This window comes from Mytilus galloprovincialis, chromosome 3 (assembly GCF_965363235.1).
Source record: "Mytilus galloprovincialis chromosome 3, xbMytGall1.hap1.1, whole genome shotgun sequence".
NCBI lineage: Eukaryota > Metazoa > Mollusca > Bivalvia > Mytilida > Mytilidae > Mytilus > Mytilus galloprovincialis.
The window spans coordinates 41,214,681-41,237,619 of record NC_134840.1 but is presented as its reverse complement, the minus strand read 5'-3'; the positions used below and the strand labels follow the sequence as shown (position 1 = coordinate 41,237,619).

Sequence of the window (22,939 nt, the reverse complement as noted above, 5' to 3'; positions counted from 1 at the left end):
GATGACATAGTACATAGCAAATGGAAACATTTTGACACTATATTTCAGAATTATTTTTTTTATCAGAATTTTCATGACAGAGTTGCTGCTTTCATGAAGTTACTAAACCTTGCTGCTTTCAGCGAAGTAACTGAACCAGGTTGCTTTATGATAAAATTGAAGTCACTAATTTGTTTTAAATCTAAGGAATAAATCATGATTTTTTTCAACTGTTAGAGAATATCTGTCACACATTACCTATTTTCATATCAACAATTATGCTCCTTTCATTCATGGCTTATCACTGGGAAGACAGCTTAATACTAAATTTTTACTTTTCATGAACAACATGACATGTGCCCATTGTAAAGCTTGAACAGTTTACCATCCAAAATCAGCAGCATTCATCCTTGATGTGTGTTGATTCAATGTGCTTTTCTCTTGTTTTCTGTGCTGATTTTACAATATCTAGATTTCTACTGTCAGCCATGTTAATTATTTGAATTGAAATTTGTTTCAATTTTAATTTAAAATTCTAATGTTAGAGGAGATATACATACTAAAGAGTGACTCTTAGGCACATAACTGTAGACCAACAGCATGGTCAATTGGTATAAAGTATACAAAATCATTTTTGTCTTCAGACTTGTAACATTGTATACATGTAATAACAGGTCCTATATTTACCTTGGCCTCTTAGTTTTAAATCATCATTTTCATCCTCACTGTCATCTACTATCCTTCTCATTGTTGATCTCAATTCACTGATCGCCTCCAAGACAAAATCAGACAATGGTTTTTCTACAGATAAATAAATATTCTGTTCAGAGTGGAATAAATGCCAACAAGATAGGAACCCACAAAACCCAAAAAGACATGATAAACTTTATATACCTTTGATAAGTATAAATTTAGTATGATGATTTAATCAAGTTCTCATACTATAAACAACTAATTTATTTATGTTGTAAAATATATTTGAGTACTCCATGTACTCCCAACAACAAAATTATATTATTTATCTGTGTACGTTATTTTTAATTAATGCCATTTTGTCCAAGATTATAGTTGTCTTTTTGATATTGTTTTACATCTCCCCCCTTTTAAAATTTTAATATTGTAATAACACTGTGTCCTAGATCAAATTTGTTCCTTTTTTCTATGTTTACTTGTTTTTGTTTATGTCTTTGTGATTGATTTATGCTATTTCAATTGAAAGAGACAGTTAGGCAGATGACTGCTGGAACGAGGTGGCCATTAGGGCAGGTTAGACTGATTTGAAGCAAGAAAGCATTGATCTATTATAATTATTTACCCTTTGAAGGAAGGAAAACATTGCTATCTAATGGTGAAGATGTGTTTTCTTCTAAAAATCCTTTTGATGCCCAATCCAAAAGTTGGTTTGTAGAATCAGTGTAGTTGCATCTCTCAGCACAAACCTGAAGAACATCAAACAGTCTCTGATAATAATAAACACATAATTGGAAACACTAGTGACCAATACTGAACTATTATAAATTTTGAAAATAATGCAGTTAAAAGTTATGATACAATTGTAGCTCTGACATGGATGTGGCAAAGTTACACAGCCAAACTTTGCTCACGTGATTTTCACATGAATTTCATGTGAAATTCACTTTAAATTTTCACGTTAATTTCATGTGAAGTGATTTCACGTGAAATTCACATTAAATTTTCATGTGAATTTCACGTGAAAAAATATAAATGGTGTCTAAGTTATAAAAAATTAACTGAAAATATATATCAATCACTTGGCTTTTTACACCTTATCAACACGTAATTTAAAAACTTCAAATCTAGCCGATTTCAGTACACCTTTGCACTAAAATAAATTGTCAGTTAACTGTATTTTTGTAAAAGTTTAACAGTTAGTTATATACCTTGATGGCTTCTTCTACTCCATGTTTAAAGAGGTTTCCTATAGTTTTACCTTCGTACATTCTAATAAAATTTGCAACAAATGGAACAATTCTCTCTCTGGAAACCTGAAAATATATATTCAAATATGGATCAACATTGATTGGCATCCCATACAGAAAAGATCTCTCAATGATTTTCCCCAAAAATTTTGGCACAAAGTCAATTTTAGTATGCATAATTGAAACATGTTAAGGAGGCTCAAGGGTTAAAAAAAAATCAGCAAAAAATTTAACATTTTCTTTTTCATTACAAATTTTATTTATTACACAATTAGTTGTTACATTACGATATGGTACAAAGATCAACCAGAAAAATCAATTCCTTTTGGCCCCAGATGACTTTAAAAATGTTTATATCATTGAAAAAGCTCCAAATTATATCCCTTTGGTGAAAAATTCACATTTTTTCGCATTAAAATTGAAATATTTTTTAAAACTAATCGATGACCTATATTTTTTATCATTTTTTTCAAATAAGCTGTACTTAAACTAAACTAATATAAGATTTTAGCGATTTCTGTAATTAAGTTCTTTTTTTATTTTGATATTACCTTTTGTGAAAAAAAGTACGTTAACAAAAATGCATGCTTCTTTCGAAGGCAGATTGTGCACTTAAATGAATGGTGACCCCATATTTATATTTTATTTTTCTATTAAGTATAGGATCAAGTTTCTTTATAAAAAAAAAAAAAGCAAATCCCTATATTAAAAAAAAAAAAAAAATGATTTATACCCGTGAGCCCCCTTAAGACAAATGTACTTTCATGACTTACTTTTTGAGACATCTCAGTTTGAAATTTGCCTTTTCATGTAAACACACAATATTCTAATTTTCAAAAACATTAAAACAACTTTGAAACAGAAAGTAATATTTTCTATTTCTATTAGTGGCTAGCATTTCTTAATCTATATGCCTTTAAGAAAATCCCTCACATAAATACTGAAAGCAATCAAAAATTTGTGATATCCAACTTATTCATGACAATTTCTATATAACATTCCTGAAGAAGAACATAGCCAATTGCAAAAAGACAATGTGCTTATTCTTTAGATGAAACAAATACTTTTTCCTTTAATTTTGGATGATTAAACAATGTGTTAAATTTGGATATATTATTATCTCCCCTTGCTGCAAAGAAAACATTTTTTTTTTTTATTTCTTACCTCGGTTATTTTGTGATCTCCAAACCAAAAGAGCCATGAATGACCAGGTTCTGCTTGTTTTCTTAGCACCATATAACCTTCTACAACAATGGCAGGCCACCAGCGCTGTCTTCCTAGCTTGCCCCAAACAACTTGCCCAAAGTTTGGATCCTAAAAATCAGAAAACTCATATGAATAAAAATAGAAAAAAATAAGATTAAATATCTTTGTATTAGTAAAATCATACCTACAACAGATAAAGTAGAGTCAGAAGCCAAATTTATTATGGTTGTGAGAAGTCTAAATTCTAATAATTGGCAAATTATCGTTTGTCTTATTCTGTCAAACCAGAAAAATTGAGTCAATCTTAATTCAAACTGATATTCAGTGGTTGCCATTTGTTTATGTGGTTCATAAGTGTTTCTCATTTCCTGCTTTTTTTATATAAATTACTGTTGGATTTCCTGTTTGAATGGTTTTAACTTTGTCATTTATGGGGCCCTTTATAGCTTGCTGTTCGGAGTGAGCCAAGGCTCTGTGTTGAAGACCATAATTTTAAAAATTATTACTTGGATGAAGTTTTCTCATTGGCACTCATACCACATCTTCTTATATCTAAGTAGTTTCTTGTTGGTATATATTTCTTGTTATTGCCAATGAGTTTTCATTTATTTTCAAACTACTAAATAATTATGATGCTTTCAACCTTCAATCCTTGGCACCTCAATGATGAACATTTTCTCATAATATCATTAATCAAATATCATAAATTAATACACTTCTTTCAATCTTTTACTTCATCTATAAGAGATCCCTATAGACCTCTCTTTATACTATTCATTTAATCATAACTCAAGTCTGAAGAGAATTTGATATGCTAATTAATCTGCATTTCCTTGACCTTACAGTCAAGATGGTCATCCTCTACTTATGATTATTAGAAATAGTAAGATAATGAAGACTGACCATATCTTAAATAACCTTGACTTTGGACACACCAGTACCACTACTAAAACTTTGTACAACAGATTAAACAATAAACTAAATGTGTCGAAACTACATGAATGACCCCGTCCCAAAAAGATGAAAAATCTGCAATTTCAACAGCACATGTGGACACAAACATGATGGTAGTCTTACATATCAAAATTCAGTTCTAAATCTGAAGGCGTATAGAAAAAAAGTTCATATAAGGCCAAAAAAAAATATATGTCTGTTTCCTGCTTCCAAGGCAAATAAATCAGGGTCGGTAGGTCGGGATTTTTTTTTTTTTTTTTTGCACTCCCTGTCAGATTTGCAGTCGGTTAAATGTCATGTTTGGTTAGGGTCCTGTACCCCAAAATGATTTAATCCCTTTAAAGAAGCTTTAATTGAATATTCCTCCCAGTGCTGACATTTTTTAAACCTTAATTGTAGCACATTTATGCTGGGAGCAGCCATTTTGATTGTTTGGGCATAGTAAAATACGGATCTGGATCGGACCGGAAACGATTTTTTCTTGATTTGAATAAAAAAATCTAGGGTCGGGGGGTTTGAGTCAGGGTCGGTCGGGAAACAGGAAACAGACATATATTTTTTTTTGGCCTAACTGTGATTTTCAACAATTTTTCTAAGTCCAAAGCCTGTTATTTCCACCAAAATTAGTGGAGTTGAACAAACTGTAACTCATCATGGTTAACTCACATACCAAAAATCAGCCCAATGGGCGTGTCGCATGGCATTTTGACAAGGGGGGGGGGGGGTTCAAAATACCATATGACACCGGTAATTTCGGACAAAATTAGCAGAGAAAGTTAAACTTGATCTGTAACTCATTATGGTTAACTCACATATCACAAATCAGCCCAATATCCAAAGGTGTTTAGAAAAAGTCTGTATAATGGTTTGTTGCGGAATGACAGAATGATAGAATGACGGACAAGGGTAAAACTATATGGCACCGACAACTTTGTTGCGGGGCCATAATAAATGTTTGACCTTTTAATAAATTAGATAACATAGTTTCGTTGAAAGACTGGAGGCAAAAAAACTTACATCGGATGATTTGTGATCTGTTCTTATTTCTAAGGTTGGGTCAATTTCATGGTCTCCACTGGGCTTCTCATGCAATCTGGGCCTTCCACGTTTATTTTTTTTATTCCTTTCTTTCAATTCTGTGTTTCCTGAAGCAGACTTATGGGCATCTTTAGACTGTAATTTCTGAGGAGCAGGATTGACTTGAAATATCTCAGTCTTTTTAGGTTTCTGTCTTAATGAATCTTCCCATCCTGCTGTACCTCTTCCAATCTATAAGAAAATTTAAATGTGTTCATGGTCATGAGAATATGAGAACAAATAATCCAACCAATAAACATAAGAAGATGTAGTACGAGTGCTAATGAACACAACTCTCCAAGCTTTATATCAAATGGTCTCTCAGAGTATTGATGTTTTTCATACAGATGGATGGACCTAGTCTTACAATGAATGGTGACACAGTTGCAAGTCATCCCTATCATGCACATGTACTCATGGTAAAATAAGAAATCAATCTTTTAACAAAAAAATTCCACTATTTTAGCACATTAATGAACCACTAGGCCAATGATGAAAAATTCTTGTGCTTAGGGTTTCCCTGCCTTTCTTATTTTTTCTATGCCTCAAATTCCTCCCTGTAAGATTTTATTGGCCTCTTGAGATGGTGATTCATACCAAAATTACAGGTGATACTCTTGTAATCAAAGTAGAATAAGAAATAAATTTTAGAACAAAAAGTTGCAATGATTTCAATTTTTAGCACTTTACTGAACTAAATGTCCAAAATGAAAAATATGTGCCTACAGTTTCCCTACCTACCTTACTATTTACCAACAATCGATCCTATTTTTTTTTTAAAGTACCCTTTATAAACTATCTTTTGTTTGTTACATAACTATTAGGAGATAACTGTATTGTATTTTAAGCTCCGACGGCATCAATTGGGGATTTGATGGTCGCAAATTAAGTTTACTGGCGACGCGTTAGCGGAGACAGTAAACGAGTATTTGCGACCATCAAATCACAAATTGATGTCGTCAGAGCTTAAAATTCAATATTGTCATCTCCATTCTAATGTAACTGACAGAAAACAACGTTAAAACATGTATTTAAAATCTATCATATGCCGTCTGCGCTTGCGCGTACATCCCATAGCATCAATTGTCAAATGATGCATGCAAGAAAGTGACGTTATCCAATCAAAATGAACGTTGCGAACGTTGTTGCATTAGAATAAGGAGTTACAGCCACATGACAAATACAAGACACAAAACTTTAGACCATAAATCCATTTGAAATATTTAAATTAGCTCTTAAACCTAATGAATAGTAAATGCAATCTCAAATGTACTACAACAAAGCTAAACAGAACAAACCTTTTCAAACTTCATATGCTTTTTTGCAGCTTTTTCCTTGATTCTGCCAGCTATAAAATCTGTCATCTCTTCAATGTCTGCAGTTTGTAGGTTTACATCATTATATCTCTCGCTGTTCATTTCCACTTGGTTTTCATTGCTTAGACTAGAACATTCACTTAAACTATCATAGTTCTGGGAGTTCTTGAATCCTGTGTTCATTACATTTCTGCTTTCTTCGAAGTCCACACTTTCTTGGTCTTCAACTGTTATTTTCATAATATTATCTACCTGTGTATCTAATCCATAAGTTGATATTTGACCTTCAATATTGTTGTTGTTACCAAGGACATTGACACAATCTGGTTCCCCATTTAAATCCCCGCCATCTCTGTTATTACAATCAGAATCTGACCCAATACCAGATTCAATGTTATCGCCCTCGTCAACTTGTAATTCAACAATACCGTCCACCTCAGATGTTGCACCATGGTTCCAATACACATCTTTGTTAATATCTTTTTCCTTTCCATGTTTGTCTTCATTGTAAACTTCAACTAAAGAAGTTTTTGGACTCAATATTTCAGATCTTTCTGTATCTTTGTTTTCTGATTCGTTTTCTTCCAGAAAAGCATTTCTTTCTTCATTTTTGTCATATCCTAATATTTGATCTAAAGGTACAGTTTTAACTTGTTCATCAGAACAGTCATTTATGCATGCACCATTTTCATCTGAACTTATTTTTCTGAGTTTAAGGGGAGGTTCGGGACTTGATATTTTTTCTTCTTTAGACCTTTTTCTCTTCATAATAATACAATTTTTCCTAATGATACGTCCACTGACTGGTGGTGGGGCGGAAATGGTCGTTATTTTCTGTGAACTATGACTGACATCCGTGATACCTTCCATGGTATGTTCAGTGATTTCATTATTGGTCAGTGATTCATGATTTTTAACTTTTCCAAATTCTTGTTCCATGAAATAATGATTAAGTTGATCGTTTTTGCTCAAATTATTTGCAAACTGTGTGTCAAGCTTTTCTCCTGTGCCAAGTTTTTTCTTGCCTTTTTTATAAAACACAGTAGGAGCACAACTTCTAATATACCTTGTTCTTGTTATTTCTTTCCCTTTATTTACCATCCTAGGTTTCTTACGATTTTGTTTTTTAATTTCGCCTTTCGTCATCTTTTCTGGTGTACTATTTATACCTGATGTACCTACTATATCACTTATATCAAGTTGTCCTAGTAATTCTTGTATCGGCTTATTTTGTGATTGACTAAGATCAGAATGCAGCCCTTGGACAGAACTATTTTCCTTCTGTTGAAATTTCTCCATTTCTCTCATGGATATATGAACTTCTGCCTCTACTGTTACCGTTGGTCTCAAAAGAGGAGGTAGGAGACTTTTAAAACAGTTGTTATCTAGTGAAACATCAGGTTCTTGTAATTCTAAGATTGGAGACATACTATTTAAATGTGTATGTAAAGCACTGCTAGCATTGTTATTTTCAGATCCTTTCATATCATCACTCCCTCCTTTGGAAAATACATCTCCCTGATGCTGTCCACACTTTTTGAATTTGTCCTGTTTATTTCTGTTTTGGCCTGAATCTTCTTTTTGATCGAAAGTATAACATGGTTTTTTATTTGGATTTTGTATGGCTATTGAATTGTCACCATTTTTACCACATGTTTTATCATTATTATTGCAGTTTTCTTTTGGAGAAACAAAGGACTTTTTCTTCAATAAATTTTCATGTTGCCATCTTTTGTAGGAAGCAACTCCTCCTAACATGGCATTATTTGAACCATTACTAGATTTTTCTATCCCTTCCTTACCTGTTTCAATAGGACTGCCTGCAATCAAATTTGTATTCTTATAAACAGTTTCACTATTGTCTGTATTCATGTTTTTCTTTTGTTTAGCATTTTTCTTTATCTTACTCTCCACATTTATTGACGCCTTTTTGTTTTTATCATTGTGCTGCTTTTTCCACAATTGATTCACAGATTTACCCTTAACATTTTTCTTAATCTTACTCTCCACATTTATTAATTCCTTTTTGTTGTTATCATTGTGCTGCTCTTTCCACAATTGATTTACAGATTTGCTCTTCACTGTTTTTACAGATGCAGATAAAGACGGTACAAACTTTTGAACTTCTGGCTCTTCTGTAACAGTTTCGTCAGTCATCTCCTTGGCATCTTCAACTGTTTCTTCAAGTACACCCCTAACATGAAGATCATTTTCGACTATCTTACTATTACTACAAGAAACATTACCCAGATTTTCTGTTCTTTCTTCATGACAAGATACATTATCTTGATTTTCTGCTCTTTCTTCTGAAGTTTCCTCTGTGTTAGATACTACTTCTGTTTCTAGTGAAGAAAGAGCAATCATAGGACTACTTTCCTCTGTGTTAGATGCTACTTCTGTTTCTAGTGAAGAAAGAGCAATCATAGGACTACTTTCCTCTGTGTTAGATACTACTTCTGTTTCTAGTGAAGAAAGAGCAATCATAGGACTACTTTCCTCTGTGTTAGATACTACTTCTGTTTCTAGTGAAGAAAGAGCAATCATAGGACTACTTTCCTCTGTGTTAGATACTACTTCTGTTTCTAGTGAAGAAAGAGCAATCATAGGACTACTTTCCTCCGTGTTAGATACTACTTCTGTTTCTAGTGAAGAAAGAGCAATCATAGGACTACTTTCCTCCGTGTTAGATACTACTTCTGTTTCTAGTGAGGAAAGAGCAATCATAGGACTACTTTCCTCTGTGTTAGATACTACTTCTGTTTCTAGTGAAGAAAGAGCAATCATAGGACTACTTTCCTCCGTGTTAGATACTACTTCTGTTTCTAGTGAGGAAAGAGCAATCATAGGACTACTTTCCTCTGTGTTAGATACTACTCCTGTTTCTAGTGAAGAAAGAGCAATCATAGGACTACTTTCCTCCATGTTAGATACTACTTCTGTTTCTAGTGAGGAAAGAGCAATCATAGGACTACTTTCCTCTGTGTTAGATACTACTTCTGTTTCTAGTGAAGAAAGAGCAATCATAGGACTACTTTCCTCTGTGTTAGATGCTACTACTATTTCAAGTGAAGGGAGTGCAATCTTAGGACTATCTTGTTTAACTGTATCAGAGTTTAAATGATAGGAACTATTATTATTTCTCTCTTCCATACATTTTTTTTGTTCTGCAAGTCCTTGGCAAACATCTGTATCAGACACAAATGATTTATCAGTGATGTCCTGTGTATCTACTGTAGATTTTGTCCCTATGCCTAAACTGCCACTTGACAGAATGTTTGTTTTACGATTTGAGATGATTTTCTTATATTCTCGAATAACTGCAGCACTATTTAGAGATGAACTAACATCATTATCAGTGAGAGTATTTGATATCTCGTCAATGCCATTTCTAACTTTTTGTCTACACCATGATTGTTTGGAAATTTTATCATGAACCTCCACTGTTGATTCCAAATTTTTTAATGAACTCTGACCTTTCTGGGGATCTACATTAAAGAATGAAGAGCAAGATGGTAAAATATTCTCTCCAGACGTTTCACTACTCTCGTGTTTAGTCTCTTGGTTTGCATTAATATTGGGTTGTGTTGTCCTACTTGTAGTCCTCTGTATAACATGGGCCCTACCTCTAGGTGCAGTTTTCCTCAGAGGAATTCTATGTAACAGTCTTTGTGTGAATGGCTCTGAAAATAAATACAAAGTGTTGAGAATTTATTTCAAAATTATTAATCTGGGGTTAAGGTTTTTTTCCCTAAGAAAAGGGAGCACAAGTCCATTGAATCTTAAAATATTACACAATGTCTTATGTGTATGGCAAGTCGTTTTACTATTTATTCTAACTTCAAGATATTTCATATAATATATAAGATATCTTATATAATCCAGTTTTTGTAAGATATCTTATAAACCTTATAAGATATCTTATAAACTTTATAAGATATCTTATAAACTTTAGAAGATATCTCATAAAGTATATAAGATATCTTATAAAGAAAACTATATGAGACATCTTATAAATTATATAAGATATCTAATAAACTTTATAAGATATCTTAATAAATTATATAAGATATCTAATAAACTTTATAAGATATCTTATATACTTTATAAGATATCTTATATACTTTATAAGATATCTTATATAGTTTATAAGATATCTTATATAATTTATAAGATATCTCATTTAATTTTCTTTATAAGATATCTTATATATTATATGAGATATCTTATTACTATACTATATATAAAAATATTAATTTTCGCGAACCATTTAGGTCACGGAAATTCCAAAATATGGCATCAGTAAGGAGAGTTGTACAAACAATGTAAATACACAGAACCCCATCCAAACTTGCTTTAACTAATAGTATTCATCTTTTTCTATTTTATATGTACTAACAACATTCCATTTTTCTATAATTTCGATTAAAAAATTCCCAAATCTGAGTTAAAACAGGTCGAATGCCCCAAATAAACGTTGTCTGATTGGTTGAAGTACTGTGGCGTCGATGATAAGCATAGAAAGCCTCGATGTACAGCACAAGCCTCGATGTAAAGCACACGCTTCACATGAATAAGGAGAGTTTTACAAATAATGTGAATACACAGATCCTCCATCCTATTTATGTTTTGCTGAAAATGTTGCAGTGTTCATCATTTCTGTTTTGATTCTGCTAACAACATTCCATTTTTTCTATAATTCCGATTTAAAGATGTGGAAACCCGTAATAAAAATAGATGGCCTCAATGATTTATTAAAAAGCAACGCAAAAAAATTCCGTTAATATAAACATGTTGAACTTCGACCCTGAGTTAATAAACCGATTCACAATAAAAATCTCCTTGCGCTCAAATGTAATTCTTAGTGAAGTATAAGGGTAAATTCGTTTACAGAAATTTATACACACTTTTATCATTAATATATTACCAGGCTTTTGCATATTCACGGTTTTCATGTTGAACTTTAGTCAAATTCAATTCTATACATTTTTTTTACGTAAAGCAATAGGAGTAAGAATATTATTTCGCGCCAATTTAACCAGCATCACCGCCACCATCATAATTATTTACCGTTATCTTTGTGAAATTTCAGTTATATAGTTTATTAATTAGAGAAATTTTGGTAAGTATTACTTATTAATGTTAAGGTTCTACTGATGTGCTTCTCTAGACTTTTTTGACGGTCAGTTTTATCCCATTTATCTCAATATTATCCCCGATGACAGAAATGTCAACCCGACCTATTCGTGTCAAAAGTGAAAATCGATCTATTTGATGAACTAATTTCTTCATAAACTGTGCATGCATTATTTCTGTATTATTTGATAACCAATCACATTCACGTTGCATGTTTGCATGATAATGGGTTATGTATCAGTGGATTGTAAGGGCGATGCAACATGTGAGGTCTGCGCGATCACGTGACATTATTATTTGTAAACAAACATGCTCCCCGTGTAACCAGTAACACGTGTCTGAATTATCCTTTCAAAGTGTTATGAATCTTTCAATCACTATTTTATGATATATTTTTCTGTTTTTAGGGTTGCATATCAGTAGTCAAAGTGAATTAGACATAGTTCTGTGGTTTTTTTTTTTTTTAAATTAGTGGTATATAAGTCTACATCAGTATTTAACTGAAGTCTAATAAGATGACTCAACTGTTCCTCTTATTCTCCCCCTAATTTAGAAACCTGCATACCAAATGAAAGGGCATTTGCTCCCCTTGAACAATATTTGGCCCCTTCCCTGTCATTTCCCTTTAAATTAGTTCGAGATTACTCTGACGTCCAACGGCAAAATGCCGAAATCGATGGGTCACTGTGAAAACTGTTAAAATATGGAAAAATAAAGGTTGGCAGGTAGGTGAAACTTACATAAATGAAGAGATAAATGAAAAATGAACAGATTGGTGCCCGATTTATATAACTCCATGGCCGTCAACCGGCATCAGAAGCGGCGAAGCAGCGCATCTATTTTGGGTGGGCAAATATCCACTTTTTGATATGGGACGAGCTCTGACGTCCCACGGCCCCAGCTTGTCTGGCAAAACAGCCGTTGGACGTCAGAGTAATCTCGGACTACTTTTAAATTTGCTCAAAAGTCATAGTCCATTTACAGAAACGGCTGATTTGTGATTTTACCATCTTAACTGCAATTTTCATATTGAACACATTTGACCATTCAGTATGAGTTCCCATGTATTTTTGTCTTATATGAAGGAGGTTTTAGGTCATGTTTTCCTAAACACCTTATTGCTATTTGTCTGTCTGGATTGTTAAAACCACAAAATCAAATATCGATGAATATGCAAGTTTTCAACAATCCAGGAGAATTGACATCCACGAAAAATATAGGAATCCACAGTAAGATTTAGGTTTTGATAAATTTTGGAAATGACATTAGGAAGTTATAAAACTTTATTCTTTGAATGAGGGGGAGGACAGGGGGTACCCTTCTCCCTTCTCCCACCCCTCTTCTCCTTTCTCCTACCCCCGTTCTCCTTTCTCCCATTAGAATAAAACATCTCCTTTTGAGATATTTTTTCTTGAAATAAAATTCCGCGAGGTGAACCAACGCCTGTGAAATCGTTTTGGTAGAGTCCCTGAAGTGGATACCTTGGTATGCCGGGTTGTCAAATCATGCAAATGAATGCAATCCTTAAATAATAATTAAAATTGACAACAACACTTCAAAAGATCTGCAATTTTATTATCTATGTCTACATGTTTCGCCTGCAAGGCAGGCTTCATCAGGACAATTTTTATACAGAAATTGAGCCCCTGAAGTACTCAAAGTGGTGCATTGAATTTGACGTCGTCATGGTGAGAGAAACAATGAAAAGTGAAAGTAGCAATACAGAGTTATAAATAGATAAGATAAATATAGAAAATTAAAGTTTGTATACAATGTAACTTGAGTTCGTTTTACTATTATATGATACATGAAATTGTTCTAAAGGCTTGGCATCTAATAGGACGAACTTCCCATGGTTCCTACCACTTCGCAAGGCTTCTCTTCCAACCTGGCCATAGTTGGAGGTTACTGCTTCCCGGCGCGTCGGCAACAATAGGAAGATTATGATCGCCGCTGTGGATAATAAAATTGTCAAAACAGTTTTTGACAATTTTATTATCCACAGCGGCGATCATAATCTTCCTATTGTTGCCGACGCGCCGGGAAGTTTTTGACAATTTTATTATCCACAGCGGCGATCATAATCTTCCTATTGTTGCCGACGCGCCGGGAAGCAGTAACCTCCAACTATGGCCAGGTTGGAAGAGAAGCCTTGCAAAGTGGTAGGAACCATGGGAAGTTCGTCCTATTAGATGCCAAGCCTTTAGAACAATTTCATGTATCATATAATAGTAAAACGAACTCAAGTTACATTGTATACAAACTTTAATTTTCTATATTTATCTTATCTATTTATAACTCTGTATTGCTACTTTCACTTTTCATTGTTTCTCTCACCATGACGACGTCAAATTCAATGCACCACTTTGAGTACTTCAGGGGCTCAATTTCTGTATAAAAATTGTCCTGATGAAGCCTGCCTTGCAGGCGAAACATGTAGACATAGATAATAAAATTGCAGATCTTTTGAAGTGTTGTTGTCAATTTTAATTATTATTTTCTTGAAATATTAGAAATTTTTTTAAAAGTAGAGATATTTTATTTTTTCTCCATTCTCCAACTTTTTCTCCTTTCTCCCAGCCTTCCTCTCCTTTCTCCTACCTACTTTCTCCTTTCTCCCACCCCTTTTCTCCTTTCTCCTACCCCCTTTCTCCCTTACCCCTGTCCTCCCCCTCTTGAATATGTTTCAAGCATATTACATGCATGCTCAGCACCGCTTTTTATCAGGAATTTTATAATTTATGTCTTAAAATTCAGGTTTTTTCTATTATAAAAATAGGTGGATTTTCAAGTTAATGAGAAAAATGCTTTGTTCACTAATTCAGCAATGCTTTAACTGTTGTGAATGTGAGCTCCCTTCGGCTATTATTAGAATCTAGATTTACATCATTCATTTTCAATGTAAGAGTTCTCCTTTCATTCAAAAGGTAAATTTCCATGTTTGCTGGTCACTTGACTAGAAACTGCATTCAGTGATATTGTTTGTCTCAATTTACGCCTGAATTTCAGATTTTTCCGAATTGCCAATCACTAAAATAAATGTTATTTAATACGTATTAAATACATGTAGCATTGTATGTAACTATCATATTCATGTTTTTATTTGACATTATGAAAGTACTATTGAGATCCAGGATTCTGACTTGAATAAACAGTGTTTGTAACACACATGGTTTTATCCGTTTCTTTCCCTTCCCTTAAAAGTATCTTTCAGTTTGAAACTACCTGACAATCATACTGAGTTCACATCTAATTTGAATTGGATTGACATTAACTAATTTGAATTAGTTTAATTCACATTTGAAACGGTTTACATTCACAAACACATAGTTCAAATGCGAATCGAATGCAAGTGAATTGTTTGTCTATCTATGGTCAACATGTTGGGGTATGACTATACCGCTTTTACCAATTTTAAGAAACATTGTTGAATTTTATTTATGGAAGCTTACTTTTCATTTATATAAATTTAAGATTAATATTTCTGAGGTTATGGATTGTCTCTACTTATAAAAGGGGAGGATTCCAAGTTATTTAATATATTTAATTAAATTGTATTCAGGCGCATAGCTCCCTATATGCCAACACGCAACTGCGTGCATATCAATTCAGCATGCAAAAAAAATGTCAAAATAAAAATTTATAGCATTTGGCATGCAAAACAAAAATGTCAAAATAAAAATTTATAGCATTCAGTATGCAAAAAAAATAATATCAAAATAAAAATTTAAAGGAAACACAAATATGTTGTTTATAATAAAAAAATCATTTGAAAATTGTATGTTTTTCAAATATCATAAAAACAGTTGTGAAAATGAATAATCAGTCCCTTGCTTTAATGAAAAATCTTGCTTCACTAGTGCAGAAAATGAATAATTTGTCCTCTTAGATTACAAAAATAAATAACCGATCAAAAACAAATCCACCTGCCCCTCCCCCAGAATATCAAATGGTCGACCCCTAAGTCTATAGGATTTTTTTCTGCGACAAGTGCCTCAAACCATGTACATTTTTGTATTAAGATTTTTGGATAAAGGACCACAATAGGTAAAAGTCCAATTTAATATTAAATGTTTTAAGTTCTTAGACTACATTCATTCGGTGTCAGAAACCTATTCTGTTTTGACTATTTGATCACAATCCAAATTCAGAGCTGTATCAGGCTTTAATGTTGTGTCCATACTTGCCCCAACTGTTCAGGGTTCGGCCTCTGCTGTAGTATCAAGCTGCGCCCTGTGGAGCATCTGGTTTATTTGAAGGGAAGATGTTCCCGACCTGTTTATTAGTGGAATTGTGAATCAGGCCATTTCTCTTCTCAATTGTATTAATGTATACTTTTCATGTTGGGACAGTTTCCCTCATTTTTGAAGGCTGTATGGTTGCCTATAATTGCTTTGTCATTTGAACATTTGTGGGTAGTTGTCTTATTGGCAATCTTATTACATATTTTAATTTTTATACGTATCCATCCTTCAGAAAAGTTGTTCCAAATGTAATGAATCCCCTCCAGGCTTGCCTTTATCTTCATTGGAACAATTTTTGGGATACGATTGCTTTCAAGCAATCTGTAGACTTATACTGGTGGCTCAGAGCATTGCCCTCACGTCAATCGTTTTATTCTAAACATTAAGGAACATCTCAGATTCTTATGATTGTCTTGCTTTAAAGGTAAAAACAAACAAAGGGATTGAACTTTAACAACTTTCCTATAATGTTCTTTTCATAATCTTCATGTTTGATAATTCCCTTGACTTATATGCGTGTTTTTAACAACACGGAAAATCAGAATTACGCAGTATTTATATTTAGTGTTTTTCTAAATTTAGAAACACGTTAGAGGGAATTCCCAGTTTGATAAAATGCGAGAGTTCTCTGAATTCCGATAAATCTATTTCTGTCATATAAGAACTGAAGTGGAGTTTTTCTTATATTTTACCTTTATGAAACTGATATTTGAGATTGTACTTCCATAAAGAAATAGAGAACTATCTAGGTCGTTTAATAAACATTTAATATACGTTCTTGCTCCAGGTTTTTTTTGGAAATTATGTGCATGCGTATAGTTTTCTTGACTTTGAGGGGTTTTCGATTGAATGGTTGCTCTGGATTCCCCACTCAATTAATTAATTTTAAACTCATGGGATCTTTTCTATGTATGTCTGCTATTGAAGGTTATTATTGTTGCATAATTTTAAATCATATGCATCATTTAAATGAAAATAAATATAGTCCACATCGTAGAACACCCCTTCAGGCAAAATGGAGTCTTCCATATTATTGTTTCCAATTGTCTCCCTTCTGGAAGTAACTTCCGTGAATTCTGAATTAAAACAATACGTCGAGTATTAGCTCGTTCTGTCAATAAAGTGTATTATATTAAAAATGATCGAAATTTAAACCGATAAATGTGTACGGAAAGGAGTCATGATCACTGACCGAAAGGAAATTAAATATTTAAAGAGTTAGGAATGGGGTTCCTCCTAGAATTAACGTAGGAAAATAGGTGATAAGATACGAAGTGAAATACCTTTTCTCACTCTGAGTCTCAGTGACTGCTGTGGAAAGTAAATTTGGAATTGATAGTACAAAAATAAAACACAATAGGCCTAATCGCATTGTTCATACACTTTTATCCGGGATTGGCTATTTTGTAACTATTTTACATGTGCAGTTGAATTAGTTTTGAAAATAATATTATCCAGCTACATGTATACATGTACATGTGTCAACGAAACAACGGCAATCGTATCCGTCAGAGCAATCTGCTCTTTGATTTTTTTGGGGGGAGGGTTCCAAACCTGTTGTTTATAAGTTGCAAATCAGGCCATTACATTAATTGTTGCTTACTTAACATGTCTAGACTGTTTTTTTCTCACTTATTAAGGCTGTATGGTTGCCTATAATTACTTTGTTATTTTAACCTCTGGAAAGCTGTCTCATTGGAAATTATACCACATATATACAGATTTTTATATGGATTGTAGACCTGAAAAAGATTTTCAAAGTTGAATATGCTGCAAACTTCAAACAACCTACTACTTATTTACCATGCATGTCTATCATGAAACTTTTGATCAGAACTATATATAAGTGATTTCACCATTTCTTCATATGTGTACCACTATCAATCAACAGAACAAATGCAAATTATTTTTTTAATATTTGCATATGGTTTCCTTTAATTTCTCACATCTATTTTATTTGAATTTAGGGAAATAAGTATTATGTATATAAACAAATCTCATGTCGATATATAACATGTACAACAATCAAACATCAACCCACACCAAACTGGCTGTAGTTGAAAAACATCAAAAGGGAAAATACAGTGAAATCTGGAGAATTTATATTATCACATATACATGCATTTGAAATATATTTAAAATATTTTTTTCAATTTTTTTAGTTTTAGGTTCCACCTAGCTACCATATTAGAAAACTGGGATTTAAATGCTAGTCTATTAGAGGGATATTTCCAGTGGCGAATCCAGAAATTTTCATAAGTGCGGGCCCACTGACTGCCTAAGAGAGGGCCCACTCTGATCATGCTCCAGTGGTCCTCTAAATAATCAACCATATTTTTCCAGACAGGGGGGGGGGGGCTCTTAATTCGCCTTTGATTTCAGTGGTTGTAATTTTATTTTATCATGAATTAGATTTGAACAGGACTTGGGGAATGAAGGTAAAGACTGAATGTCAGTTTTAGTCTTATATATGTACTTTAATTTTAGTCTTACATGTATTTATGTGTACATATATCACTGATTCAGTGGCGATGGTGAATAGCTATATATAGACACTGACAAGTCTTGGATAACATTTTATAGTTTTGAATGTTTCTTCATCAGTTTACTAAAATTAGGTGGAGGTATGTTTTTATTTCCAACAGAGGGCACTCATGCTCAACCTATATCAGTTTGTGCATGAAGCGATTGATAGTTGCCAGACACTGAATGATTATACCTCAAATTTGTGAAAGTTTTAACCTATGCATATATACTTTAAATACGATAAAAAAAAAAATCATGTCTTTTTCAGGACTTCTGATCCAACCATGTAGAATGGCATGTTATTGAGATATGGTTCTGGTTGATGGATGTTCACGAAGGACCTGTAGTACAAAGTATATCACTGGATTGAGCTCTCTGTCTAAGTGTATTATTAAAGTGCTTTGCTTTGAGCTCGGTTCATTGTTATGCAATTCATTCTTTGTGAAGTAAAGATTTTACAGACAACTCTCATGTACAAGGATGTCTCCATGTATTATCATTTCTATGTACAATGTAAGTAACAGGGAGATAAAAGCATTTTATTTTTTGTTTGAACCAAACATTATTTGTCCATTGACCAAATTTGTTTTGCTTTCACCAGCTTTGAAGGAGATATTATCAAAGAATTGATAGAAAACAGCACAGAAGCTTACTTTCTAGCTCATCAGGCCCAAGCATCATGTTAGGCATTGTCATTACTAAAATCCAATAAATTTCTTCTAATCTGAGGATCAATTCAACATTTTAAAGTGTTTTACTCATGATACTGACAAGCCACCACAAAGATATACTGAGTGCCAATGAAAACGCAACACTTTTGTTTTTCAAAAAAGTCTGATAATTTTTATTTATTTAATATTAGAACTTTGTAAAGTTGGTTGAAAATGACTTTAAAGACAATTGTCAACAACTTTACGGTTGGGTGATTTTTGGAACAAATGCGAAGTAAGGGTTATTTTGAACGGACATAAACCGAGTTCACCGCTTTTCAATATACGCACCATTTTCACGATTTTGTCATTTAAATCTTGGCTAATGTCATGAATTTTCCCGCCCTTATTGTAAGGAAACTGCAATAAACATCTGAGTAAATGCCAGGACTTTCTGACAACCAGCGACATGCAGTTTCCGTCATGATCCAATGAAGCCTTTCACAGCATACAATTTCGAGAAGACTGTAGCCTCTACAATAACCCAAATCATCCACAAATTCAACAAAAATGGATCAGTTAATGATAAGCCACATCCCGGGGTTCAAAAAGCAAGAAACGCTCAGCAAAACCGATACATTTGGTCTTTAACATATCCGATATCGACTCTGATGGATGTCCAAAGGTCACGAGAGTTCAATGGTAGTCAAGGTAGATCCTCTGAAGATATTTCAGTAAAGCACCATTTGCGCAGAAATTCAACAGTTAAAGAACACCACAGCCGACATCTTAATGGCCGTCTGGCGTAAACATCGAATTCTGTAGACCAAAAATCATTCATTATGTACCAAAAATCGTCAGTGGTGGTTACATAGACGTTTGGCACCCGCCTTGGCCAAAAGTCATGCGTTTCGCCAGATTTAGGTCCGATAAAGCAAATTTTGCATCAGATTTGACATGGTTTAGACGATGAAAACCACCACCAATATCAAAAAGTCAGCTTGAGTTTGCTTTGCGGGACAAGTGGAATAACATTCCTCGAGATCACATTAAACGTCAGAGATGATCAATTCCGCGGCGCTGTCGAGATTGCGCTGCACAACAGGGTTGTAACATTTTTTGTTAGGACTGTGATTTGATGATTCCACATTGTATGTTTCGTTTATCTATTGCGCCCGAAAGATGACAATGAAACATTTTTGTTTGATATCGATCTATTGTTAGAATTGTTAATTTTCAAGAACAATTCATTTTGAAAGATCATGATTTCTAATATAAATTTTATTTTTGAAAAACCAAGTGTTGCGTTTTCATTGGCACTCAGTATATATAAATAGAACCATACAAATAGTTAGCAAATACATATAAAAATAGATGTGATATGATTGCCAATGAGACAATTCTCCACAACAGACCAAAATGACATAGAAATTAACAATTACAGGTCGCCACACACCCTTCAACAATGAGCAAAGCTAATGCAGCATAGTTGGCTATAAAAGGTCTCAAAATGACAATGTGAAACAATTCAAAGGAGAAAAATAACGCTTATTTATGTACAAAAAATAAAGAAAAAACGAATATGTAACGCATAAACAAACGACAACCACTGAATTACAGGCTCCTTATATCATGTTCTCAGATATCATCTCCCAATTTAAAAAAATCACGAAAAATTGAACCTATTATGTGTTGCTCTCCTAGCTATAAAATGTATCCAAAATCAAAGATGTGGAACATATTCTATCATAATCATTTGGTAACTAATGCAATTAGTGTCTCTTCCATGCCTGTCTTGAACATAAAAACTAAACTACATATAAAATAAACAATACTCCTAATGCTCCGTTTGGTTGTCATCGTGCAACACAGTTAATAACACATATAGGAAAATCATAGAACTACATTTATCATAAAACACTGTCAAACATTCAAACATACTATCCACACTCATCTGTGTCCACACTTGTATGTTTTATAAGATATCTTATATAAAAATTATTTATAAGATATCTCCTAAAGTTTATAAGATATCTTGTATAAATAATTGCATTGAAAATCTTTTAAATATAAGACGTGTCCTGAACCAATCCAATGAACCATGCAGAGGCTTAATTGATCCGTATTGGTACATGTGAATGTTTCATTAATTGAATCTCTTCATAGATTTAAATGATTATAATCACATGTCTAGTCTATTATTATTTGATAAACCTGGTGTATCGGTTTAGGCTTTTGGCCAAGGCATTCCTCATCAGGTACCCTAACCCGTATTTTTTAAGTCTAGTTTTAATGATTGTATACATTAGATACTGAATAATATTACTGGGGCATGACACCTGGCGTATTCCTAGATTTTCAAAGTATGGTTTACAGTATTAGCTTTGTTTTATTCAATGAATTATCTGAGTTTTGATGATGTAAGCATGTCCTTTCAAGCTATTTTGTTTCTTTTAGGCTATAATGGGTGGTCTCTGAAAAAGCTGTTTAGCAGTTTCGTCTTTTTCAATAATGTGCCAGCTTTCTTATAGTTTTGCCTAGTTGTTAGGCAAAATCTAGGAAAATTTAGGAATACGCCAGGTGTCGTGCCCCAGTAATATTATTTATTTTTATATTTATACTTTATAAGATATCTCATATAGTTCATAAGATATCTTATATACTTTATAAGATATCTTATATAGTTTATAAGATATCTAATAAAGAAAATTATATGAGATATCTTATAAAGTAAATAAGATATCTTATAAAGTATACAAGATATCTTATAAAGTATATAAGATATCTTATAAACTATATGAGATATCTTATAAAGTTTATTAGATATCTTGAAGTTAGAATAAATAGTAAAAGGGCTTGCCATATATGTGCCACCATTAACATACATATGAAATATGAAACTTTTGCTCTTAACAATATTCTAGGAACTCCAACTACATAACCATATGTGTTTTCTTATGTTATAATTGACATATTTGGCAATTTGTTTAAGCAAATGAATAATATGAGTTAAATCAGAAATGATAGACTGGAATATAATTCACAAACGTCTCCTAAAATCTGGAAAACTATATACAAAATCCTTTTGTTTAGGTTCTTTAACAGGTTCATTAGTTTGAAAGGTTCATAACTATGAACAGTTAAAGGGCAAATAAATAGTTTTTCAAGAGCATGACAATAACTCCTTCAAGGTATCAACAGACAGTTTGGGTCATAAAGAAATATCTCTGATCTTCAGTGCTGTCTAATATGAAACTTTTTTCCGGGTGAGAAACATTTAAAATATTCTAAATAAGTTCTTTCAGAAAAGAATCATATAACATTACCAGAAGGGTTTTACCTTCATCTAGTGATGGCATTCATCATATGAACCTTTGGGCAATTAAATGATACCTTTTGGTGACATGTCATCAACTTTGTATGTAGAATTATTTTCTCCTTGTTCTGATTCTTGAATAGATCTCGTCTTTTTTTCTTCCTGAATGTCATCTCCATCCATTAAAACCTCTGGAAGTACAGGATCTTTGGACAGAATACTTTGGTAGAGTCCCATGTCATCAGTGGATAGCCTAGAAGCTATATATAACAAGTTTGGTGAAGTCTCCTCGGTCTGTACAGATATCTCTCTGACCGAAGTATTGCCTTCTGTAAACACAAAATATCAACTGCAGTGCTTTAAATAACACAGAAAAGACAAGTTTTTTAATACACACAAACTATTCTATATGTAAAATCTTTAAAAATGCAAACTACAGTGAATTCAGAATTATTGCATGCATTTATTTTCAGCTAACATGGAAATACTGATCCAGATATTGTTTATTGAAATATAGTTTTTGATATCATTTGAAACTAGATATCATTGAGATGGGAGCCATCTCTGTGGGCCCCGCTGTGAATAATGTGCATTAAAA

The 22,939-nt window shown here is 33.0% G+C and overlaps 2 protein-coding genes across 2 annotated transcripts in view; both read right to left on the bottom strand.

Annotated features, from left to right (window-relative positions):
* Positions 1-8,681, bottom strand: part of LOC143067943 (uncharacterized) — a 33,538-nt gene extending 24,857 nt beyond the window's left edge. The window contains exons 1-6 of the mRNA XM_076241590.1: positions 6,455-8,681; positions 5,097-5,348; positions 3,084-3,233; positions 1,881-1,985; positions 1,295-1,418; positions 667-780 (exon numbers count right to left, since the gene is read on the bottom strand). Coding sequence (XP_076097705.1) covers positions 667-780; positions 1,295-1,418; positions 1,881-1,985; positions 3,084-3,233; positions 5,097-5,348; positions 6,455-8,629 — 2,920 coding nt within the window. The 5' untranslated portion in view covers positions 8,630-8,681. The remainder of the gene's footprint in view (positions 1-666; positions 781-1,294; positions 1,419-1,880; positions 1,986-3,083; positions 3,234-5,096; positions 5,349-6,454) is intronic.
* Positions 8,682-8,688: 7 nt separating this feature from the next.
* LOC143066255 (uncharacterized) lies at positions 8,689-22,668 on the bottom strand. The gene is made up of 3 exons (XM_076239247.1): positions 22,419-22,668; positions 8,845-10,152; positions 8,689-8,702 (listed from the first exon to the last, which is right to left on the bottom strand). Exons 1-3 carry the CDS (start codon positions 22,576-22,578, stop codon positions 8,689-8,691), a joined length of 1,482 nt encoding a protein of 493 aa, XP_076095362.1. The 5' UTR covers positions 22,579-22,668.
* Positions 22,669-22,939: the final 271 nt, after the last annotated feature.

What these genes read in the sequence shown, in the direction of transcription:
- LOC143066255 (XM_076239247.1), bottom strand. Translation starts at nt 22,578, where the DNA reads ATGGGACTCTACCAAAGTATTCTGTCCAAAGATCCTGTACTTCCAGAG. An exon ending in TGATGACATGTCACCAAAAG is followed by an intron (nt 10,153 to 22,418) that starts GTATCATTTAAT and finishes ATTTATTTTCAG; the next exon opens with AGCCATTCACACAAAGACTG.